The sequence below is a fragment of the Styela clava genome, chromosome 10 (genome assembly GCF_964204865.1).
Source record: "Styela clava chromosome 10, kaStyClav1.hap1.2, whole genome shotgun sequence".
NCBI classification, from domain to species: Eukaryota; Metazoa; Chordata; class Ascidiacea; order Stolidobranchia; family Styelidae; genus Styela; species Styela clava.
This window is the reverse complement of record NC_135259.1, coordinates 15,884,118-15,904,696: the sequence shown is the minus strand read 5'-3', so window position 1 is coordinate 15,904,696 and position 20,579 is coordinate 15,884,118. Positions and strand designations below refer to the sequence as shown.

Sequence of the window (20,579 nt, the reverse complement as noted above, 5' to 3'; positions counted from 1 at the left end):
GCGGAGTTAAACGCTTGAACGCGGAATGGTTTTTAGTTTCCTATTACAGTACAGCAGTATAGTATAGCGACACTTTCTTGATTTGACTTTGCTGATTGTTAAATTTTGTGCGGTTAGTCGGAATTGTGCGTGGTGTTCGGCGCATGTTAGCATTGGGTATACTACGTTTCACTGATTTTAAGATACCAATATTTCAGTAGTTATTTGACCTTATATATTCAATTCTAGGAACATGTCCCAGGTCGTTTTATCTTTTGAGATAGATCTTTTGCCTAATAATCATAGAAGCCTAATAATTACTCAACCAAATATTCATTTCATTATTACATTGAATGTTAAAATTATAAATGTTATAGATTGCACACTTGTATAGTGATATAGAGCTCAGCAAATTTGGGTCAAACGACATCCTGTAACATTCTTTACATCATTCTGAAAATCTTATCGATGCCTAATGTCTTTGTGCTGGTTGTTTTGGTCAGTCTGTCAGTTACTATTTAATACATACAAATTCCATCAGACTGATTAAATATAATTGCAATACAAATTGCTTGTTGAAAATTGAGTAGGTTTGATTTCAACTAAACACGTCTGCCAAAAATTTCATTCTGCACCATATAGTCTTTCTTTTTATTTAAAAAAAAACATGAAAAATCCTATTTTTTTGGACATTATTTAAGCAGTGACCGCTATTGTAGTCTAGTACTTGAACCAATTTCATGAATATTATACTTGTACATTACCATCTTGTTTTTTATATCATTGATTCTAGTTAAATTAGGTTGAATATGCAGAATACTGATATAAATATCTCAAAAATATTACTGGATTTTTATAATTATAAAGCTTTATCAGTTGAACTAATTAGTGGATATGATGACCTTAACTATATCTTGGAATGCGTTGATTTAAGTCACAATTCGGAACATAGAGACAAATATGTCTTGAAGATAGTTAATGTCAATGACTCAAAGAGAGAAAGACTCACTGAAGCTATCATGGACGTATTGAGACAAATTCCTCAATTGCAATTTGAGATTCCTAAACCAGTTACTTGTACAACTGGGGGTTATGTTGGTCAGATTGATACCTCTAATGGAGTTCGAAAAGTAATTTTAATGTCTTATGTCACTGGTTTAGAATACAAAAACCTTAAATTTAAATCTGAATCATTTCTATCTTTTTGCCATGAAATAGGTTTGTGTGCTGGAAAACTGACTGCTGAATTGTTTAAAATAAAAGACCCGCCTTCAGCTTTAAAACGTGTGAATGATTACTATCTTGTACAAAATATGCATATTGAAGATGTGAGGTTAAATATTGTAAATGATGAAAATGTACGTAACATTTGTTCTATTGTTATGCAAAAATTAAAGGATTCAAGTATTAAAAATGAATTTTCCCAAATAAGAAAAGGGGTTATACATAACGATATGTGTCTTGAAAATTTCATTTTTAAAAAACTGCAAAATGATGTCGATAACTATTTAGTAAAAGGGATTATCGATTTTTCGGACATGGGTATTAGTTATTATGTATATGAAGCTGCAATTCCTATTGCGAGTGCAATGTATGCGACTGTGACATCGCCTAATATAAATCCATATGATGCTGCTAAAACTACATTATCTGGTTTTGAAAAAAATTTTAGTCTCACATATGATGAAAAAAAGTTTCTTTTTTACGCTGTGTTAGCCCGTTTTGTATATTTAAGAGTAATATGTGGATATGATGCATGTGTATCAGAACAAACTTCTGAACATGAAATGCATGAATCTGAACCACTCGAATATTTTATCAATTTAATGTGGAAGGATGGTAAAAATAAATGGGATAGTGAATATTGAACAAAAAAGTTTTTATCAGTTCAAAATAATATATATTTTCTAATATACGTTTACGTACCAGGTTTGATTCATTCTTTCGGCTCAAATTGCATTTTATTTATCATTTATCAAAAATTTAAATGCCTCATCAACTGAATGCCACTGAGACTCAACTTCGTGATTAGCTCCACTCGACTGAGTGTTTTGGGAACTTTATTCAACATTGATAAACTGTCCTGTCAAATAGGACACTAACATCTTTTTATTGGTATACCTTATAAGTTAGCATGTCTAGTTTCTTGCTTATGTGTGCATTAGCAGAATTTTTTTTAATGTCGTTTATATGCAAACATATACTACATTTGAAAATGCATAGTCAAATTTCTTTATTTCAAATTTTTATATTCTGCAGTAAATCATTAAAAAATAAATTACAGTGAAATAATATTTTGAAAATAAAATTGCAAGGTACAGGTTATGTAGCATGCTTTAAACCTTATCCAATTACGCCTGTCATATAAAAGGCCAAAACTTTTTAAAGTATTCTAAATTGCTATAATATATGACAAATTAACACATATGGAGATTTTTTTTTCCATAACTCGAATTTTTTAATTGTTATTATTTACACATTACTTTTGTATATTACTGTACTTACTTTGATGTAATTGAATTTTATTCGTTGGAGTGACCAGCATGAATGTGTATTTATAGTTATTTTCAGATTTTATTAACAAAATTATATTCAATTAGAATATAAAATATTTACTCATTTTTGAATCCTAAATTTAATATTTCAAATCTAATATTCAACTGACAGTTACTTAATATCTAATAAACAAACTAGCAGCAATGCTAACTTGGAAGAAAGTCAACAGAATTGCCATTGGACATTCCAGCTTCATTTTAGGATTACTTCACTTGCTCACGGGTGCAGTTAAAACAAAATCATTTGGAAGGGCATTTGCACCAGATTTGTACCATGAAATGGTAATATACGATTACTTTGTAAAATAGGTGAAATATTCATTCAATTGTATTCTTTGAAAAATGTTTTTCTTGATTGTTGTGAAAATAATTGCATTCTTTACGTTTTATTATTAACGATAAGCAAATGACACCCATGTCAGCGCTCCTGTAGTATGTACACCAAGATGGCGGACACCGGAACGTAGTATGTGCACCAGGTTAAAGTTAGGCCATAAGTTTATTTCAATTTTCAATATTTTAGTTCTATTCGAGTTCAGGGACCAGCCAAGCGACTTCCGTAGTATTTGTACCTGAAATTATGGCCTAAGCCTAACCTGGTACGCATACTACATTCCGATGTCCGCCATCTTGATTCACATACTACATTAGTTAGTACCCAAACTTCTTACTTATGCATGATGCTTCGATTTTCCAGTTAGAATAATACTGTTCCAAGAGATCAATTACGCATTTTATAAATGAAATGTTTTCGCCTTTCACTCATAATTAATTCTCATTGGTTTTTTAGACTGTTTATTTCTCTGTTGCTCATGATGTTCTCCCACTATATGAAATTATAAGTCCAATGCGAATGCAAGGAATATTTGCGACATTGGAAATGCTTTGTGGTAAGAAAAATGAAAATAATATTAGGTTCTTTAGATATTTCAATTTTCAAATGTGTTTCAGTAATATAGTTTGATATTTAGAATAGCGAATATATTTCATAGTTGGGTCATTGTTAACAAACAAATCTTCACAAATTAGTATATTCACTTGTTATTTGAATTTTCTCTTAATAATTAAATAATTATTGATGAGGTTTCCAACCTGTGATACCAATTACCAACATAGCTAGTAAGTCCAACACTTAAATCATTAGGGCATCACGGCCGCCAAAAAGAAAATAACCACCATTATTATTACCTGTATGATTGGGCAATGAGACAACCTGGGCTCTAGGCTTTCCAGGTTTTCATGGAACTTATTATTAATTCAAGCAAAATTTTCAGGTTTCATGTTGATATCGAGACAATTGATTCCTTTGGCTGGCATGGTTCTATCACTGGTGTTACTTTGTCACTGTTATCTTCTCAATTTGTTGGATCAATTTTATTGGCACAATCTTACTTTATCATTCGGAGCTTTTATCCTTGCTATGTTTGTGAGGCAGGAACCCTATTGGTATGAAGGCTGAGGGTTAGAATACATATATATATTACTTTTTAGTGATTTTTATGCTGGTTTGGAAATGAAGCTCCTCTTTCTTCTCTCCAAATCATGCTTTTTTAAATTGAGTCTTATTACTTATACCAAATAAAAGAAAGTGTAATGCAGTGACTTATAGACTAATTAACACTTAATAAGTGTTCCAGTTTCTTCAAACCTGGTTAATTAAGTAATCATGAAGTATTTGATTGTCGAAATATTTTTTTACATTTTCTTATATTTTTTATCCAATATTTTGCATTTTTGAAATGTTCAATCCATTAGTACAATTTTCTTGCCAGCCATGAGTCCCATGACCTCTTGTAAGCTATGTTGCCTTATTTTCCTTCCAATAGTGCAATTTTTATCCAACTTTAAAATAAGAAGAAGTCAATGTACATCATGTCATTTGAATATATTGTGCTGTGCACTGACTTTAGAAACACGTCGCCTCGCTTGGCAGATCAAGTATAGACAAGTGTGCAATACTTAAATCAATTATATAAACATGGAGACCAAATGACTGATTATGAGGCTTAGCTTGAGAAAATCTTGCACTTGCAAATTAGGTATTTATGGATGAACTGCCTGGTTTATAGGACCAAAAAAAGTTAAAAAGGAATAAAAATGCTCATATTCTAGTCTTTTCTAGATCTAGTGACTTATTTCAATTGAAATACTGAAAATCTGAAAAGAGTAATGGAAACAGTTTGGCCAATCATTTGTAGGTCCATTTCATGTCCAAGTATATTCTGACCGTTATAGCAGTCCATGTTTTGCTTAATCCATGAAATTTCTTCAACCTATTTGAATCAACACACATTTCTTCTATCTTACTTTACACTGTTTTTTCTCGCTATTTTAGTTTGTAGCAACATACTTCATGTATGAGCAAAATTGTTTTGCGTTATATTGACAATCTTACAGAATCACTATTTGTGTTAGCTATATCCAAAACACTGAATATTTTGTGAATACTTTTTCTAGCATTTTGATTTTTTGTCTTCAATTTTTATTATTATTATTATCATCCAAGCATGGCTAATTATGTGTCCTTGATTCGTTATTTTGTAAGTAAATTTCTGTACGAAAGTATGAAATCTGCAATTAAGGATATTCCAATCTGTCATTCTTTTGACTGCTAGTTATAGAAAGCAGTTTCATTCTGGTGCTACAAATTCTAAAATATCTTCAAAGTGTTTTTATGTGACTGGATATTGATTGATTTTCAAGCATGGCTGTGGAGTTCGGGTAAAACAACCTTTGACCTTTAAAAAACACGACATAGACTAATGGCTTTGGGTTGAACAAATCTGATTTAGTCTCCCAACTCCAGGTTGAAGGGAATTTTGGCTCTGAATTCAGATAGAACAAAACTAGTTCAATGCAATCCCTTTTCAATTATCTGTTATTAAGAATGTATGGTCCACATAATGCCTTTTAACTTTCTGTCATATAAGTTTGACGTCCATTTTCACTATTAATAAGAGCCTGTGAAAATTTCAACTCTGACTGTAAGGAATTAAAAATACGAATCCAGCTCTAATATCAATAAAAACAACTCTAATATGTGATAACACAGCTTTGATTTGAATATTATAGATTTCTGTACTTTCAAATGTTGTATATACAATTCTCGCCACCATGATATTACATTTTTCCCACTGCAGTTTTTTCATATAAATTTTTATACATTCACCATATTATTCAGATATTACATAGTGCAGAGTATGCAATTTTCCCAATAGTATTATAAGCATTTATTTGTCTACCTTGTGCATCTGTAAAAATGGGCAAGTTTGCAATCAATTGTATGAGATTTTTCTTTGGATTGATGTACCTTCTTGGCGGCGGAGTAAAAACTCAACTACTAGGAAAATTATTTGCACCAGAGATATTTGGCCATGTGGTAAGTGTATTATACTTGTCATGAACTAAGTTGTTGCATCAATTTACTCCGGACTGGGAAGCGGGAAACTTTAGCCATGCCCTAATACACTTTTAGTGAAACTCTCCGCACTGCTAAAGTATATATATTGAAAAAAAAATAGTTCTCATAATTCACACATTTGTGATGCGTTGGTTATCAGTAGTTTTTTCTGGTTTTTGTGGTTCATTCACTAGAATTAAAATTAATCCACTTAGTTGTTGAATAAAGTGATAAAAAATAAAAGCTACTCAAAATGGTACACTTCTGTACTTGGTGATTCTCAATGAAAAAGTATGTTGTGTGAATGTGTAATTGATCGGGATATACTGTAAGTAATGCCTAACTACTGCCCTTCTCTTTTCCTTTGTATCAATGAATTCATATGCAATAAGTGCAAAGTACAAAGGTTCAAAAAGGCTTAGTTGCAACTTGCAAAATACTTCGGTCACTTAGGTAATAAATTTTTCAAATTTTTTTATCAGTTTGATGCCTTTGCTGCAGCACATGAAGTTTTGTCAATTAGTAATTCCCTGAATCCAATGCAATTCCAGGAAGTGGTAGGATATACGGAAATGCTCTGTGGTACGTTATCATCCTAATTGCTTCCATATAAACAGTGTTATTGAATATGTGCAAAATTTCAGCGTACCTCGATCGGTTAGTTTTACAATCTCACTCCGGATTTCTATTAGTGATTGCCTGAACTATTACTTAATAAGTGTATTCTATGCTAATTAGATTGTGTTATAGGGCGCTCCAGAAGTGTGTGTACCAAATGGAGGTAACTAATTTTGTTCTCCTACTTTACATCAAGTTGAGTAAAGGGACGGAAGCCTATGGGCAGGGTGCATATTCACTTGGCTAACACAGACAGTCCCTGAACTTGTAATAGAACTAAAATATGGAAAATCGGAATAAAATTATGGCCTAACCCTGATCTGGTACACACACTACAGGAGTACCGTGATATAACTTTCTTTTAGGTTTGAGAATGGAAATTGAATTCATAGACGTATTATGTAACTTGATATCTTACCATGTAATTGGATACTTGCTCAAAAATTGACAGCTTTGTAATTGTTTGCGTCACCTATTTTTCTTAAATTTGTTCACACCTGATTATAGAATTTAGGGCAGGAACTAGGAACTCTTATGTAGCAAAGCTAGTTGTTTTGTGAAGTTCATGAAGTATAGCAAATTTACTAGCAGATATATCACTGAGTAGGTTATTTACATGACTTTTTAATTTTCTTGGCACCTATTTCTTAATAAAGTATGTCGGTAATTAAATTGTCAAAATTGAAGCTTAGCTGTTTAATATGTTCTGAAGAGGAGAATTGAAGTAAAAATCCTGAGATGACGAAGCTCACTATGGTAAACAGTCCAGTGCAGTTATCTATTTTCACGGGTCAATAGGCCCCAGAGGTTGTACAGAAAGATTTAAAGTGAGCTTTACATGCATAGCTTGCAACAGAGGACACTGGTTACTAACCAGTGGGCCATGGCCCACTTCTGGACCACAGAAACATTCCCAGGTGGGCCACAAACCTTTTGAAAATTGCGAGAGTTATTGATTAATTTAGTTTATTTGTGTCACTGTAGTTAAACTTTGATTGTAGTAGCAATGAATATTGATGATGTTATTGCTACTGTACTGAGTGGTAATAAAAGTGGAAGCGTCTGTGTTTGCGAATTTTTTATAGTGTAGTTATGTAGGGAGAGCAAAGGTTGTTGAGAACCACTGGTCCAGTCTGTTAACTTAATATAAATCAATGTCATGTACTGAGATTGCTGACCAGTTTAACATTCCAAATGCATGGATGAATTGGTTCAACTATCATATATATATCTTCTTCTGAATGACCATACCACAGAATTCGAGTCTGTGTAATGAAGAATTAATAGCAGTAGTACAAATATTGATCTTCATTTCTTTGATAGATAGTTAAATATTTATTTTGCTTCGATTGCTATGTTCATTCTAATGTTTCTTACTATTTTCACCAGGCTTTATGTTCTTGACTGGACAATTGATGGCTCTTTCTGCGATTGTTCTGATGTTGATTAATTCTGTTGCATTGTACGCTCTCTATCTACTGAAGCAACCTTTTTATAGTCTTGCTGCAACAACTGCAACCTTCATCGGACTTTTAAGTTTTGTTTTAGTATTGAATTCTAGCAAGAAGCAAAAGAAAGCGTAGTTTCTGGGAGTCATTTTGCTAGTTTGCCCATGAGAATCTAATCATCGATTTAACTTATATGTAAACAATCGTGCCTTTGAATATATTGTAGAATTTTATCAGATCGGAGATCAAACGGTTGGTCTTTGAAGTGAGATCGTGAGTCAGTGATTTCCAAACTGTTCACAAATTACAAATGATAAATCGATTCATCAAAAAATTTTATCTTCTGGCATTTATAACTTATATCTGTTGAAATTAATTTTGAAAAAGAGGTACAATTACTCATATACGTTAAGCTACATTATGATCTATGTGCTCAAAAGCAACATCATGCATTGCTTTAATAACGACGAATAATTTTTTTTCAACACGTCAAAATTCGTATTATGGACACTAAATACCGGTACTCATTAAGTTCAAAAAGTTCGGGAACCTCTGATTATTCTCAGCCCAACAATCAAATGTTTCCAAGCTCATAAAAATTGTATTCTGTGCATTTTTACTATTATTTTTTATATATTTGGATATGTGCCACCGCCCACCATTATTGGTAATGCGCATGTGATATTGATTGAGTCGTAATATCGTAATTATACTGTGTGAATACCTCCAAATAAATGTTTGCATTATTTTGAAATATGAAAGTACTACTGTTGCATGTAGATAGAATAGTAATTATACATGCAGTAATTATGTTCAAATTTGTGGTTGTCTTTTTTTTTTGATACAGCAATCATTCTAATTAACTTGATCTCATTTAAAATTTCAAGTATTTTTTCAATGCCTCCTTTTCTATTAAGCAAATTTTGTTTTTCTTATTGCCTTTATTCATAGGAAGCTTCAATCATAAAAGTGCAGTATCATCTATTGTTATTCAATTGAATACGTTCTCAGGTTTTGCTTTGATTAATGTTACTATCGACAATTTTATTCACCATGACTTGAACACTATTAAAGCAGTTTTTTAGGATATGTTGATTTTTCAATTTTTATACCTGTTTTCAGCATATTGTAAAATATTTTATTTTACGCACTACTTATTTTTTGTCATAATCAGATGTATTTTATTACTATTTCTATCATTTAGATATTTTTTATAATTATCTAACTAGTAACTATCTATATCAACAAAATTAAAAATGCATTTGAGAACCTTCATTCGTATTTTTATTGGATTCGGATTTATGACAGCTGGATTCATTAAAACAAAAAGATTTGGAAAGAGATGGACTCCTGATCTGTATGAATCTATGGTATGTACTATTGAACATTCCCAATTTCAGTATATGCGTAGGCTTAGGCTATTTGAATGATGATTTATGGGTTAAATTGTCTCTGTATTGTGGAAAAATCGGATCTTTTGTAAAAAGCCTCTAACCAATGCTCAAAATAAGAAAATAAATAATTATCCAGTTAGAGCTAGGGATACGAATTGCGCTTGAAAATCAAATTTTTAAATCATTACTAATCCCAACGGAATAATTACTAATTTGGTATTTGAAAACTCGGCGGGGATGTTTCTCTCGTATCTCACATGTTTGCATTAGTGGTCGGGGCTTCGTACACAAGGTCCCAAAAATCATTCTGTAACCAATATTGAATGAAAATGAATAAGTGAAAAAAATAAAAAGGATTTAAAAAAAAATGATAAATGTATCTCAAAAATGCCATGAGCACTATTCAGAGATAAAGGCACGGCTGTCGAGTCTGGAGAAATTTACGAAAATTACGATTCTAGGCTGAATAAATATTCTCGGAATGCTTAGAGCAAATACACAGTTGTTTGCAACACACATCTCCTTCTACATTTTTATTTGAATATCTGATAAATTACAAAAATATTTTCCAAACAAATTATGTTGTGCATCAAGGACTATAAAGTATATATTTTTATTATCCAGGGAAAAGAATTCAAAAGAATGGACAAAGAATTACAGGATTTTCCAGGTAGAAAATCAGTATCACTCAATGCAATGCAATTCCAGGAAATTTTTGGATATGTTGATCTGATCTGTGGTAAGTGATGAGCTTTAGAATTTTTTTGAAAGTAGGAGTCAGTTGTAGTTTTGCATTCCCTGACTGCACAGACATGGTTCTGAATGCAGCACACAGTCCTGACTGGAGGAATAAGTTGGCTATTTCAACTGATAATATTTTGAAATTTTTTTTATTTTGAAACATAATTTTCAAAATTTATTATTTTCAGGTTTCCTTCTTTTAACTGGGAATATACAGACATTGGCAACATTTTTTCTCATCGTAGAAATGTCTGGTCTGTTATACACCATGAACAAGTTGGATTATGACGTCACATACCAGGCTGCAATTGCAGGTGTTCTTCTGTCATTGTTCATGACTTGTAGTGTAGGAGGAGGAAAGGAGAAAGAAGATTAATTGTTTTCATCAATAATATGTTGTGTAAACTGTCCAAGTCATTCCACAATAAGTCAATTTGTTCATTTTAAATCAATTGATTGTCCTAACATGTATTTTGTTTGTCAAGGGCAGTGGTATGGTATATAAAACGTTTGAGTCGATCTGGAATTGTCATATGTGATATCATAATTTTTCTGGTTTAATGAATAATTTAGGGTATTTTTATGAAGTGGTTTCCAAAAGGAATCATGAAATTTGAATAGTTTCGAAATTGTTATATATGTGATGTGTTTAATACTTAATTTCAGTAATAATGGAGATTGTTTTCACATCAAATTTTTTTTCTAAGCATTCGACATCTGGTGGTATTACAAAAATAGATTTGACTTGAACTTCTGCCACTGTAAAGAAATGAAAAAATTAATGTTTATTTGAACTATTTTATATGTAAACCTAAACAGAGACAAAATATCAAGTCTGAAATACCGAATTCAATTTTGACGAATTAACAGATTTTTGAGTCAATCGCTCTGTTGAACATCAGTCAATTCAGAACATATTTCAATTATTTCTGGATGTATTGTAAGTAAAGGTTTGAAAAAGTAGATTGACAAAAAAATTCATCCTATTATAACGCATAATATTGATTATTTATAAGTTTATAACTTATCAATTCAGATTGAAAGTGCTGTCTATGTGATTTTGAAACCATAAATCAGAGCCAACTTTTGCTCGTTATAATATGGACAATATGACATGGTTATACTGATCATATTATTCCACTGCAACCCATAACGTTTAATTGTAAAAAAATTTATTGTATCACTTTTGAAAATGTTCAGAGTTATGTCAATAGTGGAATGGCTTGGGTTTTTATGTTATGGATTCAACATTTGTCAAAGTCAATTCATATGTCTTGAAGTGTAATGAAACTTGTGATGTCATGCACCTATAAGCTGGCCCAACAAATGTATTATTTTGACATCTATTATCTTCTTTTGAAATAATAAATATATTGAACATACTTTTACTGCCAAATGAATCACAATTATATTGAACTATAGTAATTTCACAAGTTGTTATTAATTGTCTGGTCAATTTGAATGAAATAAAACTATCCACAATTTAAGTTAGAATCACTGTTTCACTGACAAACAGTAATGTCTGTTGACAGTGAAGTTGACAAGTTTAAGAAATTTGAAATTTATCAATGTTGCATATATCAAAATGTATTTGCATGACTATTATGAAATTTTTCCATCAACGAATGTATGTATTTTGACAAGTTTATCTTTTGTAGAAAGTGAAATATGTCATGAGTGAATGAGAAACTGATGAGTTTAAAAATGTAAGACTGTTACTAAACTCTATGGTTAAATGAAATTTATTGTTGTATCACTGAATAAAATATCTATATTCTTTACATTTGTGAAACCTCAATCAAGTTTATCATTCTGCCATATTTCTTTTAGGTGTGATCGTTCATTATGCCTTGTTCACATGTACTTGTTTTCAAATCTTGATTTCTTGTTAGAATTGTTTACCAAGGTGCCCGATAGTATTGTAGCTAGGGCTGGGAATGGTTTACCGGTTAACCAATTTTAGATGGTTAACGGTTAAGATTTATTTTAACTTTTAACTGGCATCTCGGGTACAAATCATCTACATAAGGTATAATTCCTTCAAAAATGATTACGCCATTGCAAATTTATTCCCTGTAGCGTTTAATTCAAAAAAATATCACTAATTGTATTGGAAAGGACCCAATAAATGTAAAAAATAATTGAAATATAATATTACTGACTATGAAAATTTGACGATGATAAATTCAGAATCAGTTTTTGGTCAAAATGTATTGCTCACGATTTTATTGCAATTGGGTTAATGTCACTAACAAGTGCGCAGTTGATCTTTGTAATATCTCAAAGTATATTTTGCACATCGGACACTGAAATTTGTCACATAAAAGATAATAACGGAATCGGTTTTACTAAATTACTTTTGTATGTTCAAAGCACGCTGCATATCTGAAACCTTCTCGATTCGCGAATAATTTCGAGCGATACAATTGTGAGGTAACAAGCTAAAATTATAACCGGTAAAATTACCCGGTTAACGGTTAAAGTGTTTTCCCTGAAATTCCCAGCCCTAATTATAGCCCATGCGTACTTTTCTCAACTGTTTTTGTATAGTTCTCAGGAAACACTTTCTAGGCCTATAAAAGTAGTTTGGATTAATGTTGAACTAAGAGGAAACCGATTCCTAATCTGATATAATGATTTTTATTGCCAAATAATGTTTGAGACCATTTTAAACTTAATTCTCTAATTAGATTTCTTGTTCTTTTTAATCAACATATGATAGATCATGTTGCCTTTATCTATGATTGATTATTTTCCACAATATCAGATCATGTTCTTTACGAATTGTATTGTATCATATCTAATCTATCTAAAATGCCTTATAGTTTATCAAAGTTTTTCCTTGAAAAAAAGACGCTATGAATTCTTAAAACGTCATGCAACTTCGAATTATATTTATTCGATTTTGTTTGAATTTTTTTCTGAATCAACAATAACCAAAATCAAATTGAATTGTGTTTTTTGTAGATCCTATTATTCGAAATTAGGTGTAATCAGTCACTAATAAGTAACGATGTCTAAGTTGACCACAAGTGCTCGAGTTGTACTCGGAGTTCTTTTCATATGTGCTGGAGCTACGTTGATGCCCAGACTTGGACTTGCATTGGTTCCTGACACTCATAAGGAGCTGGTATGTATGGAAACCAGTATTTAGGATAGGATTTACATATTCATCCTGAGGGAAAGGAAAGAAGATAACACTGCTTAATCATGTAGCGAACCACGGCCTCTCGTCCGGTTACCTGTTCATGTATGGTATGGGATTAGTTAGCCAGGTATTTGTTCCGGATGCATGGGCTTGATGGTGGAGGAAGCCGTAACTGACCAGCGGTAACATGAGCCACATTACTACGGCGAAGAGTCCAACAATCCTCTTGCACATATTTACCCCCCATGAGATCGCCCTGCGAATCCGATGCCGAATATCACTGCCGAGGGGATAAATTTATAAGGTCTTTCTTTGATATCCTTCAGTAAATAATGATTGTAACTTACAAACTAGTGGCAATCCGTCCAAAATGCATAGAATGTACGAACATTTTAATGATACACAATAATACGATATCTTCTTATGTTAGGATCGACCTGGAATAGTTTCATTCGAAAAGTGTCATTTCGAGCATTTGAAATCCTAAATTATGACTAGAATAGTTTTATTTAATTTCTGAAAACTTCTTTAAAAATGAAAAAAATATTTCAATCACTGTTTATCTCAACTCTATCGCAATTTTAAATTCAACCCGCTTCTACGATTTACATTGTCTGATTATAAAATTAAATAAAAATGTAAACGAATTGATTATTCGGTTTCGGATATCATCCTTTGTGACAACATAGTGCCTACATATGAAAGATAGTTTCATATTCTCTTTTTGTATCTTTGTTGCGAGTAATATATAATACACAGAAAACTTAGGACTTTTGTGATTCATTAAGCGTTGTGAATTTTCTCATTACGAATTTTCAATTTATTTAGGCCAGAGATTTTGGGAAATATTTAAGAGTTGCACCATTTCGTTCCTTCATCAAATGCACATCTGTACAATATATGTCGTTTATTGGATACACAGAATTTATATGCGGTATGATGCTTTATATATATACTATTTTTTTTGTTGTGAAGTATTTGTATCAGCATGCTAGTACTCTCTCAACAATCCTCGTAATCTGTCAATTACTCGAGTAAAATACTGGTAATGAAAAAACATTCTGAAATTGCATCCTATGTTACATGTGGGTGCCATTTTCATGTATGTATCGTGAATGATCTTACCATGAGAGCGTAAATATGTGTCTCGACTCCCTGAGTAATTTAACTCGAATAATAAAAAAGGTGTTACCTATTACTCTCTGTGGCAAAAATTTGAATATGACACTCTTTTTCTGTTAATTTACCCAATTTCCTTATTGTCTTAGTGTCAGAGTTTTGAGATGTGTGATAGTAGCCACCGTCATGATGTTGTCAGAATCCCCTATCAAAGTTTCATCATCTCATTTTTGTTGTTTTCCAGGTTGCCTCATGTTATCGAACCAATTGACAGGGGTCGCAAGTTTCATATTAGCGGGAGTGATGGCAATGCAGTCTTACATACATTACAGGCTAAAAGACCAAACTCAAATTATAGCAGTACCCATTGTGTTGTGCATCCTTCTGCTTTTTGTTTCACTCACTAATTCGAGGTCAAGAAAAGAGAAAAGCGATTAATTGGCTTTTTTCATCATAATAAGTCACTGACTCCTTTAAATTAAACATGAAGTTACAATAGTTTCATGGTATGTTATGTCTACTACAGGATTGTCAAGTCTAGACTAATTCCTCTATGGTAATTCAACTTTTTCTACACTATCTGGCGCAATATTTTGGATAATCTGACTTTCATGTAAGCCAGTGACCCATTTGTAGGCTCAAAAATTTTGAATCCTGTGTTTGTGTTATTTCTTTATATAGTAGGTTTACTCTGGTTGCAATAGCATGTGGTCATACTGTGCACAGTATGTGGGCATAATGCAACAATCTTTCTGTACTGCTATGAATTGTGACTTCCTATTTACCCAGGAGATGTGTATTTTTAGAAACGCAAGAATGACCATTTACATTTTGTTTGTTTGCGCCTCAAATTTATACTAAATAGCAAAGATTAATTGTCATGCAACAATTGGCCATTAGGTCAAGTCAACTTTTTAATCTTTTGCAATGCAAGTGACAACTCTCACTTTTAATTTATTCTGATATAATTGTTATGCCGAAATTTTATCGAGTTGTTTCATCTGGAATTCGAGAATGGTATATATAATATTATGATATCGGAAAATATAACAATTTTATGACCAATTATCAATCCTATGCAAATCAAATTTACTTTTATGAAGTGTCTCCACCCTCCCAATTTTGTAACATAAAAAAACGTTGCTGTTTTTGAGAGAATTATTTCTAATTACACGTTTTTGAAGGATTAGTCGTGGTCGCATTTGGCAATGCAAAGTTTCATTGTTGTAGTTTTGCATATAACATTTTCCGGGTATGTTTGCCTAATATTTCGTCAACCTTATATGAATAGACAAAACCTTGAATTTTCGTCATTTATTGGCAATTTGTTCTGACCAAATTCAACTAAAATCGTCGAATTTTGCTTCGCTTACATGGCATCTTATAAACATTATTCATGCGTTTTATTTTGCATGGTCTCGTCGAATTCGTTGAAATTGCTTACTTGAGAAATATATTTGATTCTGGATCGAGGTATTGATCAGAATAAGTCGTTGTTAATATTACGAGTGGACTGTGTAATTAGAAATAAAAACAGTATCGAATCGAGACAATACACCAGATATATTAGCGTGAAAGTTACCGGTTCTCGTTAGAAACTGGCGGCCTAGATGCATTGCATATATTCCTTACCTCTTGAATGAGAACTTGAAAACGTTTAGTCCAGTAATTCTACAAATCAATTACGATTCATAGAACTGCCATGGTTAGTCGGACTTTCATTACAATCATCTCAATCTCTTGCATTGCGAATTTGTTGAAACGAGCCCGAAAATTATAAAATGAAATGACAAGCTGGGGATTCCAACGCATAACTTTGCGTGACCATGTTTTTACAAATTGATCAATATTGTTTGAGTGAATATTTTCTGTCACGAAGCTGCATAACGAACATCAATTCACTACAAAAGATTTGAAAAGGGCACAGTCGTCAAAGACCGTTTGTCGAGCTGTTGTGCGCATCCACGGAACCGAAACTTATTATGCATGGTGCAATGTTGCGATGGTGTATTTTATGTTTGCTAACCGTAGCGGGTGAAAGTGTGAAGATTTCAAACATTATTGACTGGTCGAAGGTAAGCTATCTTAAATTGAGGGTGTTGTTCGAGTCGTTGTCCTGGTGTTATTCGACAAAACAAATACTTGCACAGCGAGAGAGCCGATTTTTCAGGCGCCCATTTAGTAATACAAACATGAAAATGATCTCTCAACTATATAACTGATGTCATTTCTTTATTGTACCATTTGCTAAAACAGTAATGATTACTAAGCGAACGGGCTATTTATAAAGAGTCAAGGCAGAATCTAATATGGCATGAAGTAATAAGTCGCCTATTTCGCAGACAGCGCCTCTTTTTCACGTACATTTCGACTTTGGTCACATTTTAGGCGATTGTATGCGACAGTATTGCTAAAATTTCAGAGAGTGTTATCATTTGTTGTAGATGAATGGGGTCTGGTTTTCAGCATTTTTCAGTACAACAACTATCTGGGAGAATGTTTGGAAATGTCATGTATTTTCACCAATTGAAGTTACTGGAACACAACTGAAAAGTGGCTCCTTTTATAATTTTCCCGCGTATGTATTACAATGAATATATATATATATATACAGTGGTTGGATTCAAATTTTTTGTCAGCCGGTTCCATCACAAAAGTCATATTTCTCGGTCGGTTCTGTTACATGTTATTTTTTTGTAATGCTAACCGGTATAAAATTCCGTGAGACGGTCTATAGAACCGGTGCGAACCGGCTGAATTCCACCACTGTATATATATATCCAGTGGTGTGGTGCATGTGGTGGGATTCAAATTTTTCGTCAGCCGGTTCCTTCACAAAAGTCATATTTTCCAGCCGGTTCTGTTACAAACAGAACATTGACAGTAACCAGTAATGCTAACCGGTTCGCTGATCTCATAAAATTCCGTGAGACGGTTCTATAGAATCGGTGCGAACCGGCTGAATTCCACCACTGTGTATATCATATATATATATTTATATATAATAGATGAAGGCATCGGCTACGAAAGCCACTTGCCTTCGATGTTTAATGAATAATAAGTGAATGAAGCCACATAAAATAACTTATATATATATATATTTATATATCATGTCACATCTAAGTAAGCCTTTCTAGTTTCGAAATTGGCAACGACTCTTCTAGATATTATTCATAACTCTATTTCATCACTGTAATTCATTCTTAGCAAGTCACGACGATCCGTCTATGTCTTCTTGGTTGTTGCTTTTCAGCTTTTTTAAAGTTGTTTGCTTTCAGACACTTTATTGATATGGTGTTGTGTCGGTTTGATTTAAATTTTCTGATTTAATTGACAAATAAAAGTGTGTCGCAATTAGAGATAAAGTTTCAACACTAATTTAGGATATTATATCCATATATATATATATATATATATATATCATCATTTATTCCTAACATGTTTAATTTGCCGTGGCTAACAGTATGCCAATTCGATTGATTACGGTGTGTATAAATTTTGAGGACTGTCTAACCTCTGGTGTGATTGATTATGGTTCCGCTGCGCTGAGAGTTTAAAAACCACCTCTCTCTTGTTGAAATTATAGTAAAGTATATATTCTATTATCTCTTTTTGCAGAAATGATTCGAAAGCAGCCAGTTCAATAGTTGAAGATCTCGGAGTAGATTCAAGTAATCGTTTCTATGCTCACCCCCACATGAGTAAGACTAAATATTAGAATAATTTTTCACTTTGAAGTGAAGTAAAATCCGCTCTGCTGTCCGAGGATAAGATTTGCTCTGTGTTCGGTTACTCCGCACCCGGTGACGTTATTCCCCAGCTTTATTCTACAATAATCAATCATCATATTAAAAGCAATGATTCGTATGTTTATTCCCCATTTCTCTGGAGGCGTAGAGTTTGCTGCCATGGACTGGTAGCCGGACGAGAGGCCGTGGGTCGCAATATGATTGAGCCGTCCCATCTATTTTCCTCTCCCCCGTGATAGAATGTAAATTCTATTTGATCTATTCCTACTATCCGATGTGTGCCTATAACGTGATATATGGCATTTTTTTGTTTCAGGAGGCGCTTGGAACAAATTGGATTCATCTCTGCAAAGCGACCCAATTTCATCCGATAATTCAAAAACAGGTTGGCCGAATCATCTTACAATGGGATGTATTCTCTAAAGACATTTTGTCACGAATATCTTTGTTTTTGTAGAGCTACAATGGTTTAATACACACCCACATATTTGTTGGACTGACTATGCGACGTTTTTCGGTTGCTCGACGATATTTTTGGACGGTAAGCTCTGGTTTTTAATTTTTCGTCTTCGCTATTTTTCTACGGAAATGTCAAATAACACAGAGTAGATAACATTGTTTTGTAAAATACAATAATTGCAGGTACTTACACAATGGAAATTTGGGCTCGAACACCTACAATTACTTCAAAACAGATAGAATTTTTCAAAAGATTTTCTGCTGCAAATAATGTTGATACGAGATCAATGAAAACGTATCGATGTGGTGAAGTCGAACCTCGTGACTTTATGAAATGACATATTTAAATACGAACATTCATTTAAATATACTAGCACATGTTCAATTAGTCAATGGGAATATATACATTCTCAATGAATAGATCAAAGTTATTCCGAATGAAGAATAAATGAAGTTGCATGAACAGTTTCTAACATCATGAGGAATGTGGTCACTGGAGCACAAAATCATATAATTTTTGTAATTTTGGTTAGATTAGTATTTTCAAATAACAATTATATATTTTTCGTCAGTTAGCAAGGCAAGCGATTGCAGATTTGTCGAAGTGAATATTGTTAAAATTAATCCGTCTAACGGCGAGATATTGTGCAAGAACAGCGAAAGCAAAAAAAAAGGGGGGAAATAGATTTCCTGTTTTCAAAGTTGTTTCGCGTAAGAAAAAATTAACTACTGTTTACATCAACGGAAGTAAGAAACTACTACAAAATGTGAATCTTGCATGGTACACGCCAAACAATACATAATTTTACCTAAACCGCGAAAAATGTGATTTTATGCTCTGATGACTGCATTTTCCATAAAGCCTAATGTTAAAAAGCTTAATGTGTCTCTTTTAGTCACTTTATTTCTTGCACTTGGGATAGGTTCGAAAATAAATAATTATAACAGTGTATACTTAGTGTTTTTGACATTTGATTTGTTGTCACGCGTGATTTAAACGAAACAGAGATGAGTAGATTGAAAAATGTTATTCAACGGAGATGTTGTGTGAAAACTACGCATGTCATGAGTAGGATAAAGTCGTCGTTGGAATGGGTAAAGTATATTCTTCGCATCAAACGAAACGTGAGGAGCTCTGTATCAACTAAACTAGCGAGTCAACTAACCTGCCTTTCCCCTAATGAATAAGACATATTCTTCTAGTTCTTAAATTTCAAAAATTCGGTTTGATTTGTTGCAAAAGAATATTTTGCTAAATTGTCAAGAATATTGCTGTTGTAGGATCACAGACTGTTTACAACTTTAGAGCTTCGTGTGTTTAGCGTATACCAAATATTTTTATGTGAAAACTCATAGCAAAGGTTTGCTCCCATCAGGATATCGGACTCTCATACATTTATGAGGTGAATTTTATCGGCATTTTACATTCTCTAACCCTGCAAAATGACTAATGTTATTCTGGTTGCAATCCACTCGAAATCAAACAAAAAAGGCATTTACTTGTTTCTCATAAGCGATCGGTAAGCTGTATCGATCCCAAGCCGATCCCAGTTGGAATCGTCATATCGTCACGCTAATAACCGAATTGCGTAAGTCATTTTTGGCGATTTTGAGTTTTTTATAAAATAGGTATTTATGTAATGCTGCGCACCTGTCTGTTAACTCAGATTTTATTTTAGGAATTCCGAAACCCATAAAAATGGAGATTTAGTATGACATGCACATTTGTGTAATTGTTTCGTCATAATGAATTATCATTTACCGCAGTACTATTGTGACGTCACAAAGGCAAAATAACTTCGGCGAAGTATTTTCGAGTTTTTGCATCTCGGATTCTAGCTTAGCGCGTATTAATTTGATTTTTACTACAGTATAGGAAGACGTGCACTTGTGATATTCAATGTCCGAGTCCAATTTACCTTGGTTGGCTTTTATATTGGGTGCATTGCTGTTTTATTCTTTATATTTA

General features: G+C 32.7%; 3 protein-coding genes across 6 annotated transcripts; all 3 read left to right on the top strand.

Annotated features, from left to right (window-relative positions):
- The first annotated feature begins 751 nt into the window (after positions 1–751).
- Positions 752–13,103, top strand: LOC120338449 (uncharacterized). 4 transcript variants are annotated; one of them, XM_078117286.1, is made up of 7 exons: positions 2,638–2,816; positions 3,325–3,424; positions 3,809–5,913; positions 6,417–6,516; positions 7,942–9,370; positions 10,019–10,133; positions 10,324–13,103. In XM_078117286.1, exons 5-7 carry the CDS (start codon positions 9,257–9,259, stop codon positions 10,509–10,511), a joined length of 417 nt encoding a protein of 138 aa, XP_077973412.1. In that variant the 5' UTR covers positions 2,638–2,816; positions 3,325–3,424; positions 3,809–5,913; positions 6,417–6,516; positions 7,942–9,256; the 3' UTR covers positions 10,512–13,103. The 4 variants fall into 4 exon arrangements, 2 of the variants coding, with proteins under 2 accessions (XP_039262401.2, XP_077973412.1); XR_013478240.1 differs by lacking the exons at positions 10,019–10,133; positions 10,324–13,103 and having other exon boundaries at positions 753–2,816; positions 7,942–9,205; XR_013478241.1 differs by lacking the exons at positions 10,019–10,133; positions 10,324–13,103 and having other exon boundaries at positions 2,620–2,816; positions 7,942–9,205.
- A 20-nt stretch (positions 13,104–13,123) lies between these two features.
- LOC144428281 (uncharacterized) lies at positions 13,124–15,902 on the top strand. The gene is made up of 3 exons (XM_078117287.1): positions 13,124–13,265; positions 14,112–14,217; positions 14,647–15,902. The coding sequence occupies exons 1-3, from the start codon at positions 13,149–13,151 to the stop codon at positions 14,838–14,840; spliced, it is 417 nt and encodes a 138-aa protein (XP_077973413.1). The 5' UTR covers positions 13,124–13,148; the 3' UTR covers positions 14,841–15,902.
- A 252-nt stretch (positions 15,903–16,154) lies between these two features.
- LOC120338452 (uncharacterized) lies at positions 16,155–19,560 on the top strand. Its single transcript, XM_039406470.2, has 6 exons — positions 16,155–16,477; positions 16,847–16,980; positions 18,021–18,103; positions 18,468–18,536; positions 18,609–18,692; positions 18,794–19,560. Exons 1-6 carry the CDS (start codon positions 16,385–16,387, stop codon positions 18,946–18,948), a joined length of 618 nt encoding a protein of 205 aa, XP_039262404.2. The 5' UTR covers positions 16,155–16,384; the 3' UTR covers positions 18,949–19,560.
- Positions 19,561–20,579: the final 1,019 nt, after the last annotated feature.

Bases quoted from the DNA above. Each gene is read 5' to 3' on its own strand.
- LOC120338449 (XM_078117286.1), top strand. From the start codon at position 9,257: ATGCATTTGAGAACCTTCATTCGTATTTTTATTGGATTCGGATTTATG. The intron at 9,371-10,018 runs GTATGTACTATT...TTTATTATCCAG, and splicing joins CTGATCTGTATGAATCTATG to GGAAAAGAATTCAAAAGAAT. The intron at 10,134-10,323 runs GTAAGTGATGAG...TATTATTTTCAG, and splicing joins ATATGTTGATCTGATCTGTG to GTTTCCTTCTTTTAACTGGG.
- LOC144428281 (XM_078117287.1), top strand. From the start codon at position 13,149: ATGTCTAAGTTGACCACAAGTGCTCGAGTTGTACTCGGAGTTCTTTTC. The intron at 13,266-14,111 runs GTATGTATGGAA...CAATTTATTTAG, and splicing joins CTGACACTCATAAGGAGCTG to GCCAGAGATTTTGGGAAATA. The intron at 14,218-14,646 runs GTATGATGCTTT...GTTGTTTTCCAG, and splicing joins ATACACAGAATTTATATGCG to GTTGCCTCATGTTATCGAAC.
- LOC120338452 (XM_039406470.2), top strand. From the start codon at position 16,385: ATGCATGGTGCAATGTTGCGATGGTGTATTTTATGTTTGCTAACCGTA. The intron at 16,478-16,846 runs GTAAGCTATCTT...CATTTGTTGTAG, and splicing joins ACATTATTGACTGGTCGAAG to ATGAATGGGGTCTGGTTTTC. The intron at 18,693-18,793 runs GTAAGCTCTGGT...CAATAATTGCAG, and splicing joins CTCGACGATATTTTTGGACG to GTACTTACACAATGGAAATT.